This window comes from Microcaecilia unicolor, chromosome 7 (genome assembly GCF_901765095.1).
Source record: "Microcaecilia unicolor chromosome 7, aMicUni1.1, whole genome shotgun sequence".
In the NCBI taxonomy this organism is placed as follows: domain Eukaryota; kingdom Metazoa; phylum Chordata; class Amphibia; order Gymnophiona; family Siphonopidae; genus Microcaecilia; species Microcaecilia unicolor.
Genome location: NC_044037.1, coordinates 110,992,363 through 111,019,612, shown reverse-complemented (window position 1 = coordinate 111,019,612; position 27,250 = coordinate 110,992,363). Strand labels below are relative to the sequence as shown.

Genomic DNA, 27,250 nt, shown 5'->3' with positions numbered 1-27,250 from the left:
CCGAAATTTCCATAATATTTTTAATCCAAACTCACACTACGCAAGTATAAATCTCTCACAAATAACACACTTACTGAGAGTAAGGCTTCAGATACTCGGCTCTGGCTTCTGTATTACCAGCTTAAACAGAGTCGCTCAGCGTTCACTTCAAAAGATATTATTCTTAAATATAAGTGAAAACAACTGGCGAGTATCCTCACCAGCCCAAAACCTCAGTCTGTGAAGCCTACACTTTATACTAGGCCAATCATCCCTTTCTATAGGGGAGTACTTAGCTGCTGCTTGATGTGAGTTCTCAGTGGGTATGCCCAACAGTGAGCTCTGTTTCGCTAGAACGCTTCTTAAGGAGCAGAACCCATATCACTGAAAACAGATAAATAAATAAATAAATAAACAGCAGTAAGTGTAACTATCAAATAAGAGAGTAAATATCTAAGAAATACGTGGGTACGCAATATCTGGCTAACAGCCTACCTGGAACCTCCAACTTGCAGTCTGTTTGATAAATCTCAAAATGGCGATTGCCTTTTCAAACTGACGCCCAATGGCATAACCAATCCGCTTACTTTGATCATTTAAAGGGACCCGTCTACCTTCACCTCAACCAAAAAATCTAAGCAGCAGCTAAGTACTCCCCTATAGAAAGGGATGATTGGCCTAGTATAAAGTGTAGGCTTCACAGACTGAGGTTTTGGGCTGGTGAGGATACTCGCCAGTTGTTTTCACTTATATTTAAGAATAATATCTTTTTATGTATACCCTACTTTGATTTGTACCTGTCCTCTTCAGGGCACAGACCCTATAAGTCTGCCCAGCACTATCCCCGTCTCCCACCCACCAGTCCCGCCTCCCACCAGCGGCTCTGCCACCCAATCTCGGCTAAGCTTCTGAGGAGCCATATAAAAGATACTGCCTGCCATTGCAGTGGAAATGTACCAGCAGCCCCGGATCTACTGTATGCATTAGGCCTTATCTACCACAACCAGCAGGCAGACTATCATCAGACCGTACGCCAACAGCTTTGCATCTACTCTTAGTAGATGCTGTTGCTGATCTAATCACTGCAATACTATAGTATGTTTCTATTTGCTATATTTCCCATGTAGAAGGTAATATTATAACAGAGAACTTAGGATGTGAAGGCACATAGGGGTATAGGCAGAACCTATTTTAAAAAAGTTGACATGTACCCAAGTGACATTACAAGTGAACGCTGAGTGACTCAGTTTAAGCTGGTAATACAGAAGCCAGAGCCGAGTATCTGAAGCCTTACCCTCAGTAAGTGTGTTATTTGTGAGAGATTTATCCTTGCGTAGTGTGAGTTTGGATGAGATATTCTGTTCGCAAGTACCAAGTTCATCTTTAATCGAAATATTTTTAAGCAATTTATGAAAATCAAGAGAGGCCGTCATTATTCCCAAATCCCTGCTCCATCTTTGAGTAAGATCCGCAAATGACCTCTTCGGGATGACCTTTTGCAGGGCCATATTGAGGGCAGACACAGTCAATCCACCATCTCTGAGTTTATCAAACAAATCCTCCAATAAACTTCCCAACGATGGTGCTAACGTGGCTCTATGCAAAGAAGCAATATAATGTTGTAATTGGCAGTATGCCAGAAAATGTTTAGACTCCACAATTCCTCCTTTCTCTAGCATACCCCAGGAAAGCATCCTCCCCTTGTCTTCTATAACATGTTGTATCAATATAATCCCTTTCAATGCCCAACGTTGAAAACTAGTCCCATCTTGGCCTGGAGAGAAACATAAATTTCCCTTAATAGGGAGTTGATCAGAGACCCCTGGATACCTATCCAAAAGCAGTACCAAATAACGCCATACCTGTCTCATTGAGCAGAGGATCACATTCCAGCGTAAACTGGGCGGCACTTCCTCCGCTGCACAATGTAAAAGGGAATTAACATACCATGGTGAATAATACTGAGAAAACTTCAAACAGCCCAAAACACAGCAGCCAGACTTATCTTCGGGAAACCAAAATACGAAAGTGCGAAACCCTTACGAGAGAAGCTACACTGGCTCCCACTCAAGGAACGCATCACCTTCAAAGTATGCACACTAGTCCACAAAATCATCCATGGTGAAGCCCCAGCCTACATGTCTGACTTAATAGACCTACCACCCAGAAACGCCAAAAGATCATCCCGAACCTTCCTCAACCTCCACTTCCCAAACTGCAAAGGCATAAAATACAAAGTGCTGCACGCATCAACCTTTTCCTACATTAGCACGCAATTCTGGAATAAACTACCACGCAACCTGAAAACGATCTACAAACTAACCGACTTCCGCAAACTATTAAAGACTCATCTCTTTGAAAAAATCTATTGAAAGGATCAAAACAAATGAATTACACACACACAGTTAGCAATGCATTAATACACTCTCTTCCCTATTCTCATCCCCAGTAATTTTATCACATTTAAACCTCAATTTACAGATAAAATGTTATACCCGAATGTTCTCTTGCTATTGTTCTGTTGCCTTATCAGCATCCACTGTTCTTCCACTGTTCCACCGTTCTTTTCCTGTTTATTCCCTTAATGATACGTTGACTTTGTCCTAACCTAACTCCTCACAACGTAACCCATAATCGAGTTGTAACAAATTGTATTTCCATCAATACAATGTATTGTAAGCCACACTGAACCCGCAAATAGGTGGGAAAATGTGGGATACAAATGCAATAAATAAAAAAAATAAATAAAAAATATGCCGACTCATATTCCCTAGGTGTGTAATGCCACTCTCCAAGTTCCCAGTCCCCAGGATGACGGAGTAGACAAGCATAATTATATAGGTTAAGATCAGGAAGACCCAGTCCCCCATACTTCAGTGATCCAATTAAGTGCTTAAAAGACATCTTCGGCTTCCTCCCTGCCCAACAAAAACGAGATAAGAGCTTCCGCAATGCATTCAAGTCCCGTTTCAACACTCTAATAGGTAACAATTGGAGAGTATACAACCATTTGGGGAATAAAACCATATTGAAAAGATGGATTCTCCCATGAATCGACAACGGGAAATGCATCCATTTGGTTAAACTTGATCTAGTATATTCTAATAATAATGGTATGTTCGCATTATAAAGCATAGATGTTTTGAAGGGTAACTGAATCCCTAGGTACCAGAAGGAATTAGATTCCCACTTCAGGTGAAAAGGGCCACTCCAGGTCTCTCTAACGGACTTCATCGTAGGCAGTGCTAACGATTTTTCTAGATTCAGCCTAAACCCAGAGAAATCCCCATATTCCTCAAAGCTCTCCATCAGTGCCGGTAGAAATACCTGGGGCTCAATGATATGCACCAGTAAATCATCCGTGAATGCCGAAAGTTTAAACTCATGAGTACCTATTCGGACCTCCTGGATCTCCCTATTACTCATAATTTCCAGAACCAACGGGTCTAACAACAAAACAAAAAGCAGTGGAGAATGCGGACAGCCCTGTCTGGTGCCTTGGTGTATCTCAAATGTCGTTGTATTTGCGCCTTTGGAGCTGAATAAAGTGCGCTAACAGCATTTTAATTTTTTTATTACATTTATACCCTGTGCTTTCACACTCATAGCAGACTCAATGCGGCTTACATATTATATACAGGTACTTATTTGTACCTGGGGCAATGGAGGATTAAGTGACTTGCCCAGAGTCACAAGGAGCTGCCTGTGCCTGCAGTGGGAAGTGAACCCACTACATCCAAGAAAAAGCCCCTAAACCCATAGTGTCGCAGAGTGGCAAAAAGGAACCCCCAATAAACACGATCGACTGCCTTCTCTGCATCGAAACTTACCAGCAGAGAAGGTTTAGCTATTTTTTCAATGTATTCCATGGAGATAAATAGCTTACGTAAATTATGTGTAACTAGTGAAAAAAGGCCCGTTTCTGGAGCCAATGAAACGGGCGCTAGCAAGGCTTTCCTGTGGCCCCCCCCCCACCCGTCATCGATGTTGGTGAATTGCTCCGCCTCCGCCCTCAACGTCATAACGTTTGACGCGAGGGCGGTGAATTGCTCCGCCTCCGCCCTCAACGTCATAACGTTTGACACGAGGGCGGGGCCCAGAGACTGTGATTTTCGAGGCTTCAGAGCTTCGAACATACGAACCTTGGCTTCAGTGACATCAGAAGCCAATAGAACGTTGAGGGTGAGTTTTATATATATAGATTGTTCGGCCACGAACAAATCCTACCTGGGGCTCCTCCATCAACGTAGGAAGTATCTGGGTCATACGATTAGCCAAAATCTTTGCAAACAATTTGGTCTCTACATTCAACAGTGATATAGGCCTATAAGAGGACGGTTTCTCCGGGATCCTCCCTGGTTTCAGCAATACTATCATATTGGCCAACTGAAGTGATTGAGGGAGGTCTGCTGTTGATGTTATCTAAGTAAAGAAAGACCGCAAGACAGGAATAATGGATGGGCATAAAAGTTTGTAGAATTCTGCTCAAAATCCGTCTGGGCCTGGGGCTTTTAAAAAAGAACTTTGCTGTACTACCAAGGCTACTTCCTCCTCTGTTATGTGAGCATTAAGTTTACTTACATCTCCTTCCCCCAAGCAAGGCAAATCTAAACTATCTAAATATACTTTACCCTCCAAAGTCCCTCCCAGAGGCCTGGCATATAATTTTTGGTAGTACTTCTGAAAAACCTCTACTGTGTCCTGATCTTTCCTTACCTGAACTCCATCCCCCCTATCTATGTGAGATATGGTGATCCCCCTGATTGCCTAATCAGATGAGATAATAATTTCCCTGACTTATTCCCATGTAAGTACATTTGATATTTATAATATTTTATAGATTTCACTGCCCTATTGTGAAGAAGCTCAGCAAGAGTTGTTTGAAGCGTCAAGAGGGAATTTTTTAATTGTGAGGTTGGGTTAGCCCCGTATTGTCTTCAAGCATTTACCACTTGTTTCTCCAACCTTAAAATTACTCTATCTCTAGACTTCTTTTTAAAGGAGGAATAAGCTATGATCTCCCCTCTAAGCACAACCTTTTCTGCTTCCCAGGAAAGTATTGGTTGCTGAACATGACCTTCATTATGTTTTTGATACTCCTCCCATTTGTGTAATAGATGCTCCCGAAAGGCCGAATCCCGGTATAACTGTGGGGGAAATCGCCATTGATATTGTTTACTTCCTGATCCCCCAAAGTCCAGGGAACACCATACTGAAGCATGATCAAATACGCTATACGATCCTATGCCTGCATCTATCACAGAAGAAAAAAGCTCCTTCAAGAGAAGCCAGTAATCAATTCTTGACTGAGAACCATGTGCTCTTGATAAATGCGTACAATCCCAATCCATGGGATATAGCGTTCTCCAGACATCCAAAATAGAGAGTTGCACGGGGATAGAAATCTTACCCTTCCTCGCCCGTCCCTGCTAGAATCTCACCCATCCTTACCCATCCCCACTGGAATATTACCCATCCCCACCCTCCCCGCAAGAATTTAATGGTACATAAAAGAAAATTCTGGTCAGCTCCCTCAGTCTCTCTCTGGATTTGAGCCACATCACTGTAGGCAAGGAGGGAATGGAAGCTGAAACTTCACTCTGGTGTGCACATGTAAGATTTGTCTCTAATTTCTGGCACTGTGTGCTGAGAGGTCACCACATGCACGCGCCAGTAGGTCAGGTGACATCCGATGCTCTTGCCTGTGTCAGAGCTGAGGTCTGCGCATCAGCCCGGGAGCAAAGAGGATTAATTGTAACATAGTAAGTGACAGCAAATAAAGACCTGAACGGTCCATCCAGTCTGCCCAATAGTCACACTCATTATCAATTCATGATTAAATCAATGAGTGTGATATTATATACTTTCTTTCGTGTTTCTGGAACATAGACCATAGAAGTCTATCTGGCCCTATACTTATGTTCCAACTGCTGGAGTTCTCATTGAAGTCCACTCCAGTCTATTTGTCTTCTCATTTGTGGGATACAGACCATAAAAATCTGTCCAGCACTGTCCTTATGTTCCAGCCACTGAAGTTGCTGTCTAAGCCCTTTCTATCCTATCCTAAACCAGACTGCCATATATTAGACACAGACCATACAAGTCTGCCCGTTATCGGCCCTAGTTAATCACAGCCAGAGTCGCCATCTAAGCGTCACTTGACACATCCACACACATGCAGCCATTTAAGGTTAGGATTTTTATAACTTCCATTTTCTAATTAGAGATCCTCTGTGTTCATTCCAAGCCTTTTTGAATTCCATCATCATTTGTGTCTCTACCACCTCCTTAACGGAAGACTTTCCACATTTGTGCTGTTAAAGCAAGGAGGAAGAGGAGGAGGAGGAGACAGCACTCAAGGTACTCAGTAGATGAGACGCTAATGCAGTGCAGCTTACACTTCCACGGGAACCCCGCAGGACCTGCTTCTGTCCCCACAGGAACCCCGCAGGACCTGCTTCCGTCCCCGCAGGAACCCTGCAGGAACTCGCAGAACTGCTTCCGTCCCTGCGGGAATCCCACAGGTTCCGCGGGATTCCTGCGAACCCCATTCCCATGCAGCTCTCTAATCCAAAAGCTCCAGGCTGGAGCAAAGTAACGTTATACCCTTAGAAGGATTTCCTCTATTTTGCAGTGTGCCTCTAGATTTATCCAATGCGGGGTCATTAACCATGTTGAAATCTCCTCCCATAATAATAGGCATATCAGCCAATTCAGCCATTTTCTGAATGATAGTTCGTACCCACCTATGTTCATATACATCGGGGCCATAAATGTTACAAAGTAGTATAGGTTTTTTGTTAATCAAAACCTTAATCATTAAAAATCTGCCCTTCGGATCCCTCCAAGATTGTTGAAACGTCACATCCAGCCCCCTCTAAACAAGGACCAGGAGACCGGCCTTACAGTGATCTGCCAGAGAATCAATTACTTGACCCACCCACCAGCTTCGAAACTTCATGTGTTCCACCGTGGATAAGTGGGTCTCTTGTAAAAATACAATGCCGCCCTTTGACGATTCAAAGCCTGTAGAATCCTTTGCTGCTTAATGGGTGATGACACCCCATTTACATTCCAAGAGACCAATTTAAGCACCATCACTAAGTGGATGAGAAAAAATATTTAAAAAACCAAGATAATAGCATATTCCGATCAGAGGGCTGTCCCAGCCAGCAGCCCCTCAATTACCTACCTTTAATGAGGCTCTCACCGCATGCAACTCCTCATCATCAAAAAAAGAAAACCTCCTCCAACCGAAAACCCCACCCCAACACCCCCATTAACCAGATCACTCCAAAAAAATCCCCCTCTCCCAAACAAAAAACCCCAATCCCCACTAAACCCCAACCTACCAGGGAGAATACCAGAAACACAAGATAAAGAATTAAATATACATTGCTCTCTAAAATTGTCCGGCCCAACATACGCCATTCGTTCTTTCACACCAGCCATACCTATCCACACCCACACACACAAAAAACCCACATATGCAGCACCATAAGCAACATTTAACTATCAGATTCTTATAATGAGGGATCAGGAGTCACTTATCAGTCATTATATTCATATTCGCTCCAAGCAAATAGCCCATAGAACATGACCTGTATGTCTCCCGCCATGTTACTCATTCTTTTCTCTCAGGACCTGGGCTCTGCTGTTCCCTCCAATGCCTTATCAACCCAGCTCATGCCCTTCATAAAACTTTGTGCAACTTCTGGTGTCTCAAAAAGTTGCGGTTTACCATCTGTAAAGACTTTGAGCCTTGCTGGGTATAATAAAGCAAATTGTACATGGTGTACATGAGCATATGCACGCCTCAGATTTGATACTCTGGCAGAAAAGTCTTGGAAGCATAAAATCGAATTTATTTTAGCTGGCCTTTAGCTCTAATGGCCCTCAGTATTTCTGCCTTGTGGGCATAGTTCAGAAGTTTAAAGATAACCACACGTAGTCTGGACTCTTCCGCCCTCTTTGGTCCTAACCTGTGGGATTGCTGAACTCGCAGAGGATCCGCAGTTGATGGCTTCCGAATTGCGGCTGCAAGTCAAGACACCAAGAACCTTCGCAACTCTGACTTGATGATGGTCTCAGGTAGGCCCACTAGTCGTAAGTTCCCTCTCCTGGTGCGGTTCTCAATGTCATCGATCTTGTCCTCCAATGTCTTGAGTTTATTCTGTAGATTTGAATTTGTTGCAGATAACTGCTGTACCCGATCCTCTATGTCTGAGATGCGTTGGCACTATGTGGAGAAATCACCTCGCAGTGCCTCAAGCCTTCTGTTGACAATGTCCAATTTGTCCGTAACCGCTTGCAGGTTCTTATCCAGCGACATTTCAATAGCTCGTTTCACTTCTGTGACTATCTCTGCCACCCATGCGGAGCTAACGGAAGAAGATCCTGTGTCTCCCCCAGTCGTCATCTTTGATTCGCTGTGCCATAGTTTATCTTTCTCACGCTGTTGCGCTTTAGAAGCCATCAATGAGCACAAAAATCAGCCTTGTCCAATTTCGTGACCCACAACTCCTTAGCACCTCCAATTTTTCAATGGTTTTAGCAAAAAAAACTAGTTGGAGGCAAATTTTGAGGATCGAGTTTCGGGAGCTCTTCTCACTAACACCCGCTCTCTCAGCAAGGCATCACGTGACCTCCAAATATATTTTCTTTATATATGTACACATGTAAAAGCAAAGAAAACAAACCAAGGGTCCTGTTTACTAAGATGTGCTAGCATTTTTAGCTCATGCTAAAAATTAGCGCAAATTAACCGTGTAGATGCCCATAGGAATATTATGGGAATCTACATGGTTAGCACATGCTAAAAACGCTCGCGTGCCTCTAGTGCAGCTTAGTAAACAGGGCCCCAAGAAAAAAAGTTACCAATACATTCCTAAACCCCAATTTTTCAATATATGAAGCAAAGAACAGTCAACAAAAAAGTCTTTATAGCCACCTGACACAGGCTGCATTTCACACTGAAGTTATAGATGCAAAAGGAAGTTTCAATGTACTAAAAAATAAATATGTCTACCTATAGTAAAATAAAAAAAGAAACAACATCGAAAATACGAAATACAAAAATTCAAAGAACCTGCTCCACTAATCTTTAATTTCAATACTTACCAAAAGAAAGACTTCAAGAAGCTAGATTCAGTTCTACCTGCCCGGACATGCTTCCACTGTTTAACTAACCTAGGGGTCCTTTTAAGCTGTGGCAAAAAATGGCCTTAGCACACCATTTTGCCGTTTTTATTTTCTGCACGCTAAGGTCATTTTTACCACAGCTGCAAAATGGCCAATTTTCTTTTTTTTTTTTGTATCAATGATCATATGCTAATTAGCGCGTGGGCACTTAAAAAATTACCTCATGAATACTTACTGCTACCCATTTTGTAGGCAGTAGTAGGCGGTAATCCTGCACTAACTGTTTAGCACAGTAACACCAACGCTCTGCCCCCCCTGACACACCCCTTCCAAAAAAATTGAAATATTTTTTAGTGCCAAGATTAACGTGCACTAATTTGGCAGTTACCACTGGATGCAGCTTAGTAAAAGGGCCCCCTAGTTAAACCAAAATAAATAAATGTCAACCAAACTCACATACCACATTTAAAAAGCTGAAACACACAACCTGGACAAACTACAGCTCATGGGCCAAAACCAGCCCACAAGACCCTTTTACTCAGCCTACTCGACCTTCAAATATATTTGAGGACATAAGGTGACTGACCCACTGTCTCCTAGGTACACAGCTGTCTTAGTCAATGTTATCAAAGGCCCAATGTTACACACCTTTGATGATGTCAATAGGGATAGCCATTAACTATGGCATCTTTATTTCCTTCATGGCTAAAAGAGGAGCCAGCTACAGCCATCTCATGTGGCCAAAGGAGAAGTCAGCCACATCTGAGGAAAGGGGAGCTAGCCAGCTGTAGTCACCATGCATGGCCTTAGAAGAGCATACTAGCCAGCCAGCCACATAGCAGAAGTCTTTGAAACCTCACTGAGCTGGAGAAGGGAGGAAGCCTGAGAGGTAAAAGGGGGGGGGGGGGGCTGCTGAATTCAACTGGGGAAAGCATTGGGTTTACAGAGGAATGATGAAGATAGAGGGTAGATGCTGGGAAAGTACTGGGATCAGAGAAGGGGTGCTGGAGACTGGCTGGGAAGAATACTGGAGAAGGGGCGGAATGCAGGAATCTGGTTGGGAGAGTACAGTGAGGTGGGGATACTATGGTCTGTCTAGGGAAGAGTAGATGGGCCACATAAGAAGCATTACAGTGCTTCCCCCCCACATTGTTAATTCTGTAGCCTGGGATTACATTTTGTTTTCTTTATCGTGGTGCAACAGTCTGATCACTGTTGTCAGAGCTGGGATCAGTTTTTTGCTGTGTCCATGGTAGAAATATATTCAGAATTACACATATACCCCCAACCCCATCCCTAACCCCATTTGTAACATGGAGGGGCATAATCGAACGGAGCTGCCCAACTATAAGGGCGGCCATCTCTAATTACAGCCCCGTAAAGCGGCGTACCCGACCGTATTATCGAAACAGGATGGCCGGCCATCTTTCGTTTCGATAATACGGTCAGGGCCGGCCAAATCTCAACATTTGGGCCGCCCTTAGAGATCGCCGGCGTTAGAGATTGCCGCCATTGGTTTTCGCCGATAATGGAAACCAGGGGTGTAGCCAGACCTCGGTGCGAGGGGGGCCAGAGCCCGAGGTGGGGGGGGCACTGTTTAACCGCTGACCCCCACCCCCACTTTGGATCCCCCCGCCACTGCAACCGCAACCCCCCCCTGCCGCCGCCGCCCCGCCGCCACCTCAGGTACCTTGTTTGCTGGCAGGGGGGTCCCCAATCCCCGCCAGCCGAAGAGTCTTCTTCAGCGCCAGTCGACTCCGGCGCCTTCATTGTGTGATCATCTGTTTCTGACGCCTTACGTCCTGCATGGGGCTACATGCACGGTGCAGGACGTAAGGTGTCAGAAACAGATGATCACACAACAAAGGTGCCGGAGTCGACCGGCGCTGAAGAAGACTCTTCGGCTGGCGGGGATTGGGGACCCCTGCCAGCAAACAAGGTGCCTGATGCGGCGGAGGGGCTGGGGTGGGCGGGGGGGGGGGTCAAATGTAGAGGGGGCCATGACGTAATCTGTGGGGGTCCATGCCCCCGTGACCCCACGTAGCTACACCCCTGATGAAAACTAATGGTGGCTATCTCAAACCCGGCCAAATTCAAGCTCTTTGGTCATGGGAGGAGCCAGCATTCGTAGTGCATTGGTCACCCTCACATGCCAGGACACCAACCGGGCACCCTAGAGGGCACTGCAGTGGACTTCACAAATTGATCCCAGGTGCATAGCTCCCTTACCTTGGGTGCTGATCCCCCCAAACCCCCCCAACACCCACTCCCCACAACTGTGTACACCACTACCATAGCTCTTAGGGATGAAGGGGGGCACCTAGATGTGGGTACAGTGCGTTTTGGGTGGGTTTTGAAGGACTCACATTTACCACCACAAGTGTAACAGGTAGGGGGGGATGGGCCTGGGTCCGCCTGCCTGACGTGCACTGCAGTACCCACTAAAACTGTTCCAGGGACCTGCATAGTGCTGTGATGGAGCTGGGTATGACATTTGAGGCTGGCATAGAGGCTGGCAAAAAATGTTTTTAAATTTTTTTTTTTTGGGTGGGAGGGGGTTAGTGACCACTGGGGGAGTAAGGGGAGGTGATCCCCGATTCCCTTTGGTGGTCATCTGGACAGTTCGGGCACCTTTTCAAGGCTTGGTCGTGAACAAAAAAGGACCAAGTAAAGTCAGCCAAATGCGCATCAGAGCCGGCCTTCTTTTTTCCATTATCGGCCGAGGCCGGCCATCTCTTAACGACGCCCTCGTCCCACCTTCGGTACACTGCTGACACGCCCCCTTGAACTTTGGCCGGCCCTGTGACGGAAAGCAGTTGATGCTGGCCAAAATCGGCTTTCGATTATACCGATTTGGCTGGGCTTAGGAGAAGGCTGGCCATCTCCCGATTTGTGTCAGAAGATGGCCGCCTTTCACTTTCGAAAATAAGCAGGATAGTAACATAGTAGATGACGGCACAGACAGACCTGCACAGTCCATCCAGTCTGCCCAACAAGATAACTCATGTGCTACTTTTTGTGTACACCTAACCTTGATTAGTATCTGCTATTTTCACGGCACAGACCGTAGAAGTCTGCCCAGCACTAGCCCCGCCTCCCAACCACCAGCCCTGCCCCCCACCACCGGCTCTGCCACCCAATCTCCGCTAAGCTTCTGAGGATTCATTCCTTCTGAACAGGATTCCTTTATGTTTATCCCAAGCATTTTTGAATTCCGTTACCGTTTTCATCTCCACCACTTCCCGCTGGAGGGCATTCTAAGCATCCACCACTCTCTCCGTGAAAAAATACTTCCTGACATTTTTTTTTGAGTCTACCCCCCTTCAATCTCATTTCATGTCCTCTAGTTCTACTGCCTTCCCATCTCTGGAAAAGGTTAGTTTGCGGATTAATACCTTTCAAATATTTGAACGTCTGTATCATATCACCCCTATTTCTCCTTTCCTCCAGGGTATACATGTTCAGGTCAGCAAGTCTCTCCTCATATGTCTTGTAACGCAAATTTGATACCATTCTCGTAGCTTTTCTTTGCACCGCTTCAATTCTTTTTACATCCTTAGCAAGATACGGCCTCCAAAACTGAACACAATACTCCAGGTGGGACCTCACCAATGACTTATACAGGGGCATCAACACTTCCTTTCTTCTGCTGGTCACACCTCTCTCTATACAGCCTAGCAACCTTCTAGCTACGGCCACCGCCTTGTCACACTGTTTCGTCACCTTCAGATCCTCAGATACTATCACCCCAAGATCCCTCTCCCCGTCTGTACATATCAGACTCTCACCGACTAACACATACGTCTCCCATGGATTTCTACTCCCTAAGTGCATCACTTTGCATTTCTTCGCATTGAATTTTAATTGCCAAACCTTAGACCATTCTTCTAGCTTCTGCAGATCCTTTTTCATGTTTTCCACTCCCTTCCGGGTGTCCACTCTGTTACAAATCTTAGTATCGTCCACAAAAAGGCAAACTTTACTTTCTAACCCTTCGGCAATGTCACGCACAAATATATTGAACAGAATCAGCCCCAGCACCGATCCCTGAGGCACTCCACTACTCACCTTTCCCTCATCCAAGCGAATTCCATTAACCACCACCCTTTTGTATTTGTGCATGTTTAAGTTCTGGACAATATGCTCACATGAACAGTGAAAGAGTTCAGGGAACTATTGCTGTTGTGTTATGAGATCTCCCCTCTCCCCACATTCTTCCCTTCTTTCTTATTTCCAGGCCATTCTATGATAAAGAACACAAATATCTGAAAATATATGATAGTGCATACTCTTAACTATGCTAATTTGTTAGGTATATGATAATGTGTGCTTATAGCCCTTATTTTACAACATCCCAGGAAGTAAGTAAAATGAACATGTATAGATTGGACTAAATGTCAACTAAACTAAGCTAGATGCTATTTCAGAATGTGGGCCATTTGCACATGGTGATGCTCACCATGTTTACCTTGGCAGGAGGCATGGTAGGAGCAGGGAGAGGAATTGGTTAAATAGGGCCTAGCACACCAACGCGGATTTCCCATCTTACAAGGCATGCCTAGGTTCCTGCTTAAAGAACAGATGTAAAGGCTCAGGTATGGCCCCACCTAAACCCCATCAAGCGAACAAATCCCTCCAAAGCATCTGCTGCCCCCAAACACTCTTGAAGCATATGATCCAACCGTGGCATGAAGATCCCCTGACCACTCCTCCCATGGTAGAAAAACACCCCCAAAGCTATTCTATCAGACCCCCCCATCCCACAAGGTCCTCCACTGGGAGATCTCCATCCTCATCTGTTGAACTGTATCTCCAGCATTAAGGGGGTCCCCGGTGCTTACTCACTCCTGCTACTTCAGCTCCAGCACTCAAAATGGTTGCTGTGACCCCCTAACAGTAATCTTGCTGTATTACCACTATGAGTCAGGCTGCCAAATGAGAACATATAGGCCTTATTTGTCAGCCTGACCCCTAGCAGTAATATTGCAAGATTACAGCTAGTTGTCACAGCGGCTGTTTTGGAGACCTGCAGTTGAGGGAGCAGGAGTGAGTGGGCTTCACTCTTACTCCTACTAGACACCAGGGACCCCAGTAAGGCTGGAGTGTGGCCTAGGGAGTGTTCTATTATGAGGAGGAATCAGGAGAGGCTCATGATGTAGGAAGGGTGATTGGATGCTTCATGGGTGCCGGTGGGGGAGTGGATGCATCAGAGAGGATCAAAGTTGGGAAAGTGTTCCAGGGAAACAGGTACTGTTGATGGGGGCTATGGTTATTCTCATATCAAAGTGGTGGTGGTGGGGTGGGGGGTGGAAGGTTTTTTCCCCATGTGCAGCTTTTCATAATCACTGCTTCTGCAGCACATGGAGAGATTTACATGTGCAGATCTGGACATGTGAATCCACACTACACGTGCTTTCTAAAATCTGCCTCCACTTGAACTATTTTAAATTAATGCACACTTGGCACATGGTGATATGTGATAAGACATGCCTGATGTATGCTACTCTATGCTAATACACACTCACTATAATAATACAATGGTTTTCCATCTTGGGGTCACGACTTGCCAGTGGATTGCAGTATACCACTGACTGGATCAAGGCTCCTTCCCCTTCTGAATCTTAGCGTAGGCATCATTGTGGAAATCCTGCCTTGTGGTGGTCGGGAAGTTCACACCTACTTCTGTGCTTGTCATGAAATATGGGAGCAGGTTCACATAGCTTAAAGTGACTTCAGATCCACACAAAGCCAGCAGGAACATCTGAGATGAAAAGATAGTTAGCAGTACTGTGAGCTAGCGAAAAGGGGACTTTGAAAGTGTTAATCAGTGGGCACCAGGTTCCAAGAATAAAAGTTTGAAAACCAATGCGCTAATGTATATTTAATAACATTCAATGCATGGTTATATATGCCAGTGCCCACAACTTATACTTTTATTTTCTTTGAAAAGATGATGCCTGGTAATCCATTGGTGTGCAATGAAGATGGGGCCTGGTTCTTAGCTGGTATCAGCAGCTTTGGTGATATCTGTGAGTCTGGCAGTCCTGGCATTCACACCTTGGTGAGCGAGCATGAGAAATGGATCTCTGACATTTCGTATGAGCCCTACTTTGCTAAGCAGACCATAGCTGTACCAGACAGTGTGGATGATGAACAGTGCTACCAGTAATCCAGGTAAGGCACATTCTGACTATGTCTGCATGGTTGCTCCCATTCCTTTTATCTGGGTCAACTCAAACCAGTCCAGTAATTATCATATTCTAATCTTCTTGGAATTTTGATTCTCAAATTTTACCGAGGGTCCATTGCTGATTATGTTGGATGCTATACGTTAGTTTGGTTAGCAGCAGTGGAAAAGCATGGAAGGTAAGACACTGAGAATACAGAAGAGAATCTAACAAAATACAAAATGTGAGGGGCTGAAAACATTGGGCGGGGGGAGACTCTAGCAGAATACAGGGGCTGAAAATATTCAAATATGCAAAGGAGATAGTGGTGGTATGCAGAATGCAAGGGCTGAACCTGACTAAGGATGTCCTTGCAAAAACAGAAAAAAAGGCTGAACATGCGGCATATAAAATAGCAGTGTGGGGCCTCAAAGTCCATGCATGTACTAGGTATCAGAGGAGGTAGGATCGAAAGACACAGAGCATGTGTTCAGGCTATGAGGCCTCATCACTGCTGTTTTCTGTTTCTGTTTCAGATCTGAGGGCTACAGCATGGATAGGGGTGTGAGAGGCAATGCTGGACATGGGGTAGCTGGAAAGGGAGATTGGGGGACATGCTGGACATGGAGAAAGTTGAAGGGGAAGTTGCAGGGTAGATCAGGGGACATGCTAAACATGGAGAGGTGGAAGATTGGGGGAGATGCTGGACATGGGGAAGGTGGGAGGTAAGTTTGGGGGAGATGCTGGGAAGGGGGCAGGAAGAGACGAAAGAGAATATTTTTTGGTCATGGTGGGGAGGAGAAATGCCTGACATGGATGGAGAAGAATGGAAGAGAGAGGACAGATGTTGAACATAGGTAGGAGGGAAATGGAAAGTTTATAGAAGCAATATAAAGAGGAAGCTGTTTTGGTGTTGTGCTGCCTACAAAGAGTTTCAGGTTAATTTTTGTTTACATATTTCTACTTTTATTTTGTGGTTGTTTCTCCTGTATTTGGAGAGAGCCTATCTATGTTCTACATATGTGACCGAGGCCATGGATTCTGTTGCTCTATCTGTAGTAATCCACCTTGTACAATTTTCTGAATAGGTGTACTGATGGCCTAGGGCTCATTACATTATTTACTGTGCTGCCTTTTCCTAGGAATGTCCTTGTTAGTGCTGTTACGGAATGATAAGACAAATCTATAGGTTCTGAGTGACTTTTGTTGAGTTGTGCATTAATTCATAATAATCTGCTACTGGAGAGGGGATATGTTGCTGTTACTGAGATGAAACCAGAATTGGACTTTTTGTAGGCTGTCAGACAATATTTAGCAGCACTACCTGGTTTAATGCTGCTGAATATCAGCAGTTGGGTGGCTCAGAACAATTTAAGTGGGCTGGAGTCTCTCTTGCTCACTTAAATCGCTCTGAATATTGGCTGGCCAGACTGCATACCATGTCAGCCAGGTTTACAAGAGGTGTCTCGGGGGGCGGGATACGGGGAGGGAATGATGTTTTTGAAAGAGAGGAAAACAAAGCATTTATTTCCAATCAGCTGCCCACACAAATAGCTAGGGCAAAATATGTGGATGTTTTTACTGTGAGCACATTCCAGATAAATCTATAGCATGGGTGCCTATGCTGCCCCAAGACTTAAGGAGGTCGATATTCAGAGCATGGGAGTCAGCCCGGCTAACTCCTGCAGTCCTCACTGATGCTGGATATTCAATGCCGTGTTGTTTCCAATGACCAGCATTGAATATCCAGTTTATTTTTAGCCGGTTTCAACATATCCTGCTAAGACTTAGCTAGTTATCTTGAAACCGGCCAAAGATATCCCACTGAAAAAAACACACTTAGCGCTATTCTATAAACCTTGCCTAAAGTTAGATGTGGTTTATAGAATATGCATGGCACCCATTCCTGTGACTAAAATTTAGGTGTGATGGTGTAAACGCCTACACCTAACTTAGTGTCACGTCTGTGGTCGTGACCCCTCTCAGACTTACCTTATTTCTGGGGGTCAGCTTCTGAGCTGGCTTCTGTCTGTCCTTTCTGAGTTAGCTCTCTCTCTCTGTGCTGGCTGCTTCCAGCATGACTCTGATTGCTTCACTATACTGCACCTGTGTCAGGGGTGTGCTGGTAAATTTTTAACAACAGGCTCTTTCTCCAGACGTAGCCATCTCTGCAGTTGGAAGGGCCAAGGGTGGCTGGGGGGGGGAGCAACACTTGCCTCTCTCTCCTCCCTCCCTTCATGCAGGCACACTAGGCATACCTTTGCTGGCAGCCAATAAATGGACTGCCACCACTCCCAACGTCTTGCTCTGAGCAGCATGCTGAAACTTCTCACACATGCTGGAGAAGTCCCAGCCTGCTGCTCAGAGCTGGAAACAAGGAGCTGGGAGCAGCAGCAGTCTATTTACTTGGCTGGCAGGGCTCAGCATCCCCACCAGCAAAGTAAAAGAGAATTCAGCAGGGGGCCCAAGCCCACATTTTGGGAGCCAGTTGTTAAAGTAGCCATGGAGGGCCCTACTTTAACAACCGGCTCCCAAAATTCTTAATAATTTAACAACCGGCTCTTGCGAGCCTGTGAGAGCCTGCTCCAGCACACCACTGCCTGTGTGTGTTGCCTGAGTTAGCTCTCTCTCTGTGTGCTGGCTGCTTCCAGCATGACTCTAATTGCTTCACTATACTGCACCTGTGTGTGTGGAGCCTCCCAGTGCTTCAGTGTGCTTTCTGCCTGAGTGTGGCCGAGCAGGGAAGTGCCCAGCAGTGACTGTCTGTGAGAGTCCTGTGTCTGTGACCTCATCAGTGAGAGCCTTCATAAGGAAGTGCTTTGCTTGCATTTAGGGCCTTTGCATTGTGTTATACCAAAAGGTCGTCAGGTTAGTGAGTGTTCTGTTGCGCTGCTACAAAGCCTGTCTTTCTGTGTGGGCTCTGGCTCTTCTGTTACTTGTGCCTGCGGACAGCTAGTCCTTCTGTGTGGGCTTTTGCCCCTCTGTCTATTGTTCCTGTGGACTGCTAGTCCTTCCATTGCCTTGCTCTGTGTTTGGAGTCTGAAGCTTCAGCCATTTTCTCTCTGTCTGTGTTTGGAGTCTGAAGCTTCAGCCCTGACCCTGTTATCCCTGGTTTATTCTCTCTGTCACAACAGAAAAAAGGGGGTGGAGAGGGCCCAATGTCAAGAGATCAGTCACCACACTCAAGGGTAAGATGCTCCAGAAAAACCTTTATTAGGACCCAACACGGTCCGTGTTTCGGCTGTATCAGCCTTCTTCAGGGGTCTACAAAATTGTAAACATATAAAAACATATCAAAACATATATATAAAAGAAATGTATAAAAGAATATTTTAAAAACAGATCATTTACATAATCATAAACACCCGTATATTTATATAATTCTAAAGAATGTTTGTTAAAGACATCACAGATACAGTTTTAAAAAACTATATTCAGGCATTTAAATTGTAATTGAACATAAATACCTTAACAAAACATAATAATATAAATAAACAGGGAAATACATAATAAATCTAATACAAATAGAAACTAATTAAATATATTGCATCAGATGATATTAAATAATTTTATAATTCTGTAAGATTTTTAATATTAGCAAAACATAAACAAAGGAAAAAAAGGAAAACCTACCAATCAATAGATGTTCTATAATATATCGATTGGAGCATTTACTGATCAATTAATAAGTCACATGAAACCTAAAATATGAATAAACAAAATGTGTGTGTGTATATATATATATATATATATATATATCACCAAAACATTTTTTGGGCAAATTAATTATATATATAGAGATGGAGTATGTAAATAGATATTTGTAAAATATATGTGTATATGAGATTATATATATATAATTTATATTATTAAAATTCAAATAAAAAGCAAAGAAAAATACAAACCGGAATGTCGGCTAACTGACATTGAGGGTAGTAAAAATATAAAACAATAAAATATAGAATCTCTCAAATAAAATATAACTAATAAACACATAATTGATTGGCTAATAATGGGACTATAGTTGCTAAGTACCAGACAAAAGAAAACAAAGGAACGAACCTGTCTATTACATCCTGTGTGTAAGCCATCAGAGTTAAATACCAGACGCTTTTAAAAAACAGCAAGCATAGTCAACCTTACTTAAAAACGAACTTTATAGAATATCATAAAAAAACTAATAAAAGTGAGTGAGATATAAAGTGTATTATCCCAAATGCAAAAATTCATAGAAATAAGTCTGGCAATAAAAACCAAAATATCGGAATACTTCAAAAATGTGCGCACACAAGATAAACTTGCCTTAACAAGCAATACATATAAAGCACTACTAAAAAAACAGCAAATAGATGCCATCTAACTAATGAAGGAAAAAGATAAAATATTTCAAAAATATACCATACTGGGTGTAAAGCCTTAAAAATGAATCCGGCATACAATCCAAAATTGTGGGATACTTCACAGTGTGTACTTTTTTAAACATTTTCTTTCTGCACAATTCTTGTTCACCAAAATCACCAACAGCGTGCAAAACATATATTAAGCTACTTAGCTCATTCTTGATCAGACTTGCTGCATAGCTCCAACTCCCAACGGGGACCCGTTTTGCCCTCCAGCTTTTTCAAGGAAGAATCCAAAAGCTTTTTCACTTCTTCTTAAGCATCAAGGGAGAATCCAAAATCTTTTTCACTTCTTCTTAAGCATCTGCTTAAGAAGAAGTGAAAAAGCTTTTGGATTCTTCCTTGAAAAAGTGGCAAAACGGGTCCCCATTGGAGCTATGCAGCAAGTCTGATCAAGAATGAGCTAAGTAGCTTAATATCTGTTTTGCACGCTGTTGGTGGTGATTTTGGTGAACAAGAATTTTGCAGAAATAAAATGTTTAAAAAAGTAGATTTGTGGAGGTTTTTTTAGAACGATGATGATCAACGAACCTGGTGAGTGCTTTGAAGATGGGAGCAGCATAGTCTGCCCGAGCACCCGGGGAAATTGAGGTCTTTTTCCTCCATTTTATATTGAAGGTAGTGTTCCTCAGCACCATTATTTAAATTCTAATTAGTGCCAATAATTGTTTGTTAGTGGCTAATTATCAGCAACTTTAGGCACCATATATAAACTCTGGGGGTGCATAAGTACATAAGTATTGTCATACTGGGACAGACCAAAGGTCCATCAAGCCCAGCATCCTGTTTCCAACAGTGGCCAATCCAGGTCACAAATCAATGCTGAGCCCCTAACATTTTCCCTGCCCTAAACCTGCACCTGTTTCCACCCACTTTTTATGCTCCTAAATTTAGGAGTTATTGGGTGGAGGCTCCTGCTCCCTTAAACCATGCTGAGCTGACAGGCCACCAATATTCAGCAACATTTAGATCCCCTTTTACAAAGCGGGGGTAAGCCCAATGCAGGCTTACTGCCTGCTAAAAAGGAAGTACCATTTCCCAGCCCAAGCACGCCATCATATCCGGCGCTACAAAAAATATTTATTTTTTTTAGCGCCAGTGTGTACTCAGCTGCATTCAATCATCGGCTCAAAAAAACCTCCATATCAAGCCGATGATTGAATGTAGCTGAGCGGAGAACGCTACAATATGCAGTTCCCATGAATGCTACAGTGGGGGAAATAAGTATTTGATCCCTTGCTGATTTTGTAAGTTTGCCCACTGACAAAGACATGAGCAGCCCATAATTGAAGGGTAGGTTATTGGTAACAGTGAGAGATAGCACATCACAAATTAAATCCGGAAAATCACATTGTGGAAAGTATATGAATTTATTTGCATTCTGCAGAGGGAAATAAGTATTTAATCCCTCTGGCAAACAAGACCTAATACTTGGTGGCAAAACCCTTGTTGGCAAGCACAGCGGTCAGACGTCTTCTGTAGTTGATGATGAGGTTTGCACACATGTCAGGAGGAATTTTGGTCCACTCCTCTTTGCAGATCATCTCTAAATCATTAAGAGTTCTGGGCTGTCGCTTGGCAACTCGCAGCTTCAGCTCCCTCCATAAGTTTTCAATGGGATTAAGGTCTGGTGACTGGCTAGGCCACTCCATGACCCTAATGTGCTTCTTCCTGAGCCACTCCTTTGTTGCCTTGGCTGTATGTTTTGGGTCATTGTCGTGCTGGAAGACCCAGCCACGACCCATTTTTAAGGCCCTGGCGGAGGGAAGGAGGTTGTCACTCAGAATTGTACGGTACATGGCCCCATCCATTCTCCCATTGATGCGGTGAAGTAGTCCTGTGCCCTTAGCAGAGAAACACCCCCAAAACATAACATTTCCACCTCCATGCTTGACAGTGGGGACGGTGTTCTTTGGGTCATAGGCAGCATTTCTCTTCCTCCAAACACGGCGAGTTGAGTTCATGCCAAAGAGCTCAATTTTTGTCTCATCTGACCACAGCACCTTCTCCCAATCACTCTCGGCATCATCCAGGTGTTCACGGGCAAACTTCAGACGGGCCGTCACATGTGCCTTCCGGAGCAGGGGGACCTTGCGGGCACTGCAGGATTGCAATCCGTTATGTCGTAATGTGTTACCAATGGTTTTCGTGGTGACAGTGGTCCCAGCTGCCTTGAGATCATTGACAAGTTTCCCCCTTGTAGTTGTAGGCTGATTTCTAACCTTCCTCATGATCAAGGACACCCCACGAGGTGAGATTTTGCGTGGAGCCCCAGATCTTTGTCGATTGACAGTCATTTTGTACTTCTTCCATTTTCTTACTATGGCACCAACAGTTGTCTCCTTCTCGCCCAGCGTCTTACTGATGGTTTTGTAGCCCATTCCAGCCTTGTGCAGGTGTATGATCTTGTCCCTGACATCCTTAGACAGCTCCTTGCTCTTGGCCATTTTGTAGAGGTTAGAGTCTGACTGATTCACTGAGTCTGTGGACAGGTGTCTTTCATACAGGTGACCATTGCCGACAGCTGTCTGTCATGCAGGTAACGAGTTGATTTGGAGCATCTACCTGGTCTGTAGGGGCCAGATCTCTTACTGGTTGGTGGGGGATCAAATACTTATTTCCCTCTGCAGAATGCAAATAAATTCATATACTTTCCACAATGTGATTTTCCGGATTTAATTTGTGATGTGCTATCTCTCACTGTTACCAATAACCTACCCTTCAATTATGGGCTGCTCATGTCTTTGTCAGTGGGCAAACTTACAAAATCAGCAAGGGATCAAATACTTATTTCCCCCACTGTATATGAGGTCTCAGCAATAACTGAGGCTCTTTTCCTTCCGTTAACAGACATAAAAATTTAAGAGTGATTTGTATGGTAAAAATTCCCTGAACAGATACGTTTTTTTTTGGATTGATCACTATTTATAGACTTTTAGTGGAAACTTTTTCCAGTGATCATATTCTTCATTTTGTATTTGATATTCATATACAGCATAAATGTAGGCAATCAGCCGTAGTAAATCTACAAAGAGGCTAATTTAGCAGCAAAACTCTCAAAGGAGCATAAATCCTCTGAATCTCAGGCTCTTCTTGAGGAGGAGCAGCTAAAAGGAGTCATTTATACCTAGGTTTCGCTGAATTTAATGGTAAAGAAGCATTATTCACGGTAGAAATTGACTTTCTATTTTCCAGGAATTTAAAATGTGGAAGAACAAGTGATGTGGTCAAGAGGAGACACGATAATTTCAACAATTTTACAGCAATGATCTATTATCAGAGCAAGGCAAATCAAGCACCTTCCTACATGAGAATAAAAACTGTGTGAGTTCGCTATGGGGACAGTGATGCACTGTGTCAAGGAACAATGAAATTTAACCAAGGAGAGAGTGCTGAGTATGACTTCAGAACTGTTATACAATAGAACAGAGTATCACATTAAGAGAAGCAACACTATAAAGTGGTAAGAGAAGATGGTGACAACAGTACAAAATAATGCAAGAACAGCATGATACAATCAGAGAGTCAATGCTACATTTTGATAACAGGAACAATTTGATGCAAATTAGAAAGAAAGAATATTGTGATGCTCCCAGAGACATTGCTAGTGCACGAAAAGAGAAAAATATGAAGCAACCCAAAAAAAAAAAAAAAGAACCCCTCACTACCCCCCCCCCCCCCTTTTACAGAGCCGCACTAGTCTCTGCCAGTGTGGTAATGGGCTATGTCGGCATTGTGGTGCGGCTTTGTAAGAATGGGGGGGGGGGGGGTATGTGTGGTCTTGAAAGTTCATGTACTCCAGCATCTGTTTTGTTGGTCCTTTAAACATATCACAGCAAAAATGTATGCACATACCTGTCAATTAACTCTAATTAGTGCCAATAATTGCTTGTTAAAATGCCAGGTATTGGTTCTAATTAGCTTGTTACTCAATTAAATTGCATGTGCAATTTTTTGTGTTTTTTATAGAATTAGGGAGCTAGAGAGCAATTTTTTTATCTAGATGCCTATAAAGTGCCTAAATGTAGCCTAATCTATGAAGAACACGTGACTCTTCTGTACAGACTACCAGTGTAACAGATAAAAGAAAGTGGGAAGTGGACCAATGACTCCAGAGAAACAGGAAACTGATGTATATGGAACCACTTTATTCACAGACTCGACACAGTACCATGTTACGGCCACAGGCCTGCCTCAGGTACTAGAAATCAGTCTCGATGCCGAATGGTCTTGAAAAAGACCTTTGTAAAGTGTTGCAGATGCTGTAGCGTCTTTGTCTATATCTTTTATCTGTTGTGCTACCGTAGGAGTGAGTGTTCATCCACCTCGGTGGATTACCTCCTCACAGACTACCAGTGTACCATGTGAAACATGCATCTAGAATTAAGGTGTGATCATTTACTACTACTACTACTATTTAGCATTTCTATAGCGCTACAAGGCGTACTAGCCATAGAGCTGATATAAATGATCACATTTAAATCACAAAAAAATGCACGTAGATCAGGCTTGTCCAACCTTTTCCTATCAGGGGCCATATTTTATATGTTGTAACCTTTGGAGGGCCAAAACACGCACCATCGTATTTTGCTGCATGTCTCATCAAATAGTGGCAAAATACAATGGTGCATTGCTCCCTTCCCAGCCTTCACCCAGTCTGTCTTTCTCAGGTACCCCCCTAGTCTTCACCCAGTCTGTCTCTCTGACTCATGTATTTCTCCCCCCTAGTCTCTTTCTTTCTCTCTCTCTCTCTCTCTCTCATGTACCTTCCTCCCCTAGTCTCTTTACCCTCACCTGGCTTCAGCATAGAAAAAACAATGGGATTCATGCTTCTCCACTGTGGCACAGCTCCTTGCAAGCTTGGGCCATTTGGTGCTGGAAGTTCGGGTTGGTCTCATGAGACTTGAAACCGCTAGACCAACCCAAACTTCCAGTCCCATATAGCTCAAGCATACAGAGAACTGAGTTGCAGCAGGAAGCAGGAATCCTGCTATAAGCATCACAAGAATTGCCAAGCTTCCAAGAGCCAGAAAAAAGCACTCGGTTGGCCAGATTCTGGGCCACGGGTCGTAGGTTGGGCAAGCCTGATATAGATGATAGTACGCTATAATCTTAGCATTCAACTCCCTGCTCTGCCCAGATGTTACCCATGTGAATGCTCACCCTTAAATTAAACACCGTTACATTTAGGTGAAATTATAAAGAATAGCACATGGCCAGAATGTTGGCATTTCCACATATACATGCAGACATATGTACATATATAATGGTATTCTGGTCATTTACGTGCATTTCTGTCACCTAAATCTTGGCACCTTCTTTATAGGCTTATCTCATGATGTCTGTCATAACAATGTAAGAGGCTTCCAGAAAACCTATCACAACACTACACCACAAGGTTGGCATTAGACTAGAGTCCTGACAGAATGTCAATAGAGCACTATTGGGACTATATCATAAGAGAATAAGGTTGATATAGGTCTATTCAGTGCCACAAGAGAGAAAGACTAATACAAGTCTATAGGTGATCTGTATCATCAGAATAAGGGCATGGTACTTAAGAAGGCCCGTGATACTTGAAAGCAAAGCTGATCCAAATCTATAGAAAGAATATACTAATGTTGCAAATGAGCTAGGCTGTCATAAGTGGGTAGAGACCACATCATAATCCCAAGAGAATAAGGCTAATATACAGAACATTGTCATGGCCTGCTTTACATTAGCCAGGAATGTTTTATGACTTTTTTTAATTGAAAGAGTGGGGGGGAATCAGTGCCTGAAGGAACACAATTTTACTGTGAAGTGTATCCCTCTACTTTGGAATGTCTTCCTTCTGTAAAGCAATTAATCCTTTATGTCCCTTTTCTAGGATACAATAAATTATTTATTATTTGTCTTTTTGTTGTTATTATTATTACTAGCATTCTAAACAGTTTGTCAATAAAAATATATAACAACATGGTTGTCTCATTCATCTGATGTCTTTTTGTACTTTCCCTTTATGATTTCAGTAACAACCTCTGATGCAGCTGAACAGGGCAACTCTGGCCCTCCAGGGCCACATACTAGGCACCCTAATAAATATTCATGGGGTAGCTTTGCATGCATATTGCCTCAGTTCTATGCAAATCCATTTCACTTATGTTCATTTGGAGCATCTTGAAAGTACTGTTGTATACAATAGCTCTGTGACTCCCAGCTCAGATCCTGGGGGGGTGGGGGTTCAGTCCCACTAGGCAGTCACCTATGGGGCAATTCTATAATTGGGCACCAAACCTTAGTTGCCCACTTTATGCAGACTGTGAGCTTATTCGATAAGAACAGTTATGTACCCATGTTCTTATAGAATACTAGCAAAAGTTGGCTTTAACGCACCTACATTTAGGTGTACCCTTTATGCCAGGTATATGGCTGACCTAAATGTAGCATTTATGTGTGTAACTTGCAGTATGCTATATGACATGCCAAGGCCATGCCCATGTCCCTCCCCTGTAAATGTTCCCTTGTATTTACATGCTAAGGGCTGGATTCAGTAAATGACACTCAAAATTTGGCACCGAAAAAATTGGTGCTGAATCATCCTATATAATAATTCTCACCACCAACGTTCTAATGTGGGACTGCCTGTGTCCGTGGCTCCTGGAGTTGCTGAGCTAGGCTCTGTAGCCAGGATGACATCACTAACAGCTGATTCCCAGGGAGGCGTAGGGAAACACGCAGAGCATGTTTCCCTACTCATCCCCCTGCCTGAGAATCAGCTGTCAGTGTGCCGCACCCTGCCACTTTGGAGCAAGTGTCAGGGAGCGGCGCATCAAAAAACTACAAACGCGGCACCACAGAAACTCCCCCCCTCGGCGCATCACCCAATCCCCCCTCCCCCCAAGCACATCAAACACACCCCCCCCCCCCCCCCCCCGGCGCATCAAACCCCATCGCCACCCGCAGATGCCAGTACTAATGCTGTCCGGCCGCTGCTGCTTCTCCTGTTGAGCAGCAGCGGCCGCTACAAAAAGAAAAAAAGCGATAAATGTTTTTAAACCCAGCCCAAATCATTCGCAAATGCCCGAGTCTTACAACGCAGTCTCTGCAGCTGCTCCTCCTCTCGCCTCCACGTCACTGCCCCTGGAGTAACACCCCGGAGGAGCGCAGTGATGTGACAGGCGAGAGGAGGAGCAGCTGCAGAGACTGCGTTGTAAGACTCGGGCATTTGTGAATGATTTGGGCTGGGTTTAAAAACATTTATCGCTTCTTTTCTTTTTGTAGCGGCCGCTGCTGCTCAACAGGAGAAGCAGCAGTGGCCAGACAGCATTACCACTGGCAGCTGCGGGTGGCAAGGGGGTTTGATGTGCTGGGGGGGAGGGGAGGGTCGCTGGACATGGGTAGCTGCAGTGGGGGCAGGGGGAGAGGAGGGTCACTGGACATGGATGGCTGGAGGCGGGGCAGGGGAGAGGGAGGTGGGGAGGGGGTCCTGAAACCAGAGAGGTGGGGGTGGGGAGGGGGGTCCTGCGTGAGGGGAGGTGGGGGCTCACACTCACTCACTGTCTCTCACATACACTCTCTCTG

The 27,250-nt window shown here is 44.1% G+C and overlaps 1 protein-coding gene across 1 annotated transcript in view; it reads left to right on the top strand.

Annotated features, from left to right (window-relative positions):
- Positions 1-23,323, top strand: part of PRSS53 (serine protease 53) — a 104,538-nt gene extending 81,215 nt beyond the window's left edge. The window contains exons 10-11 of the mRNA XM_030209969.1: positions 15,071-15,294; positions 22,883-23,323. Of these exons, the coding sequence (XP_030065829.1) occupies positions 15,071-15,289 (219 nt within the window). The 3' untranslated portion in view covers positions 15,290-15,294; positions 22,883-23,323. The remainder of the gene's footprint in view (positions 1-15,070; positions 15,295-22,882) is intronic.
- Positions 23,324-27,250: the final 3,927 nt, after the last annotated feature.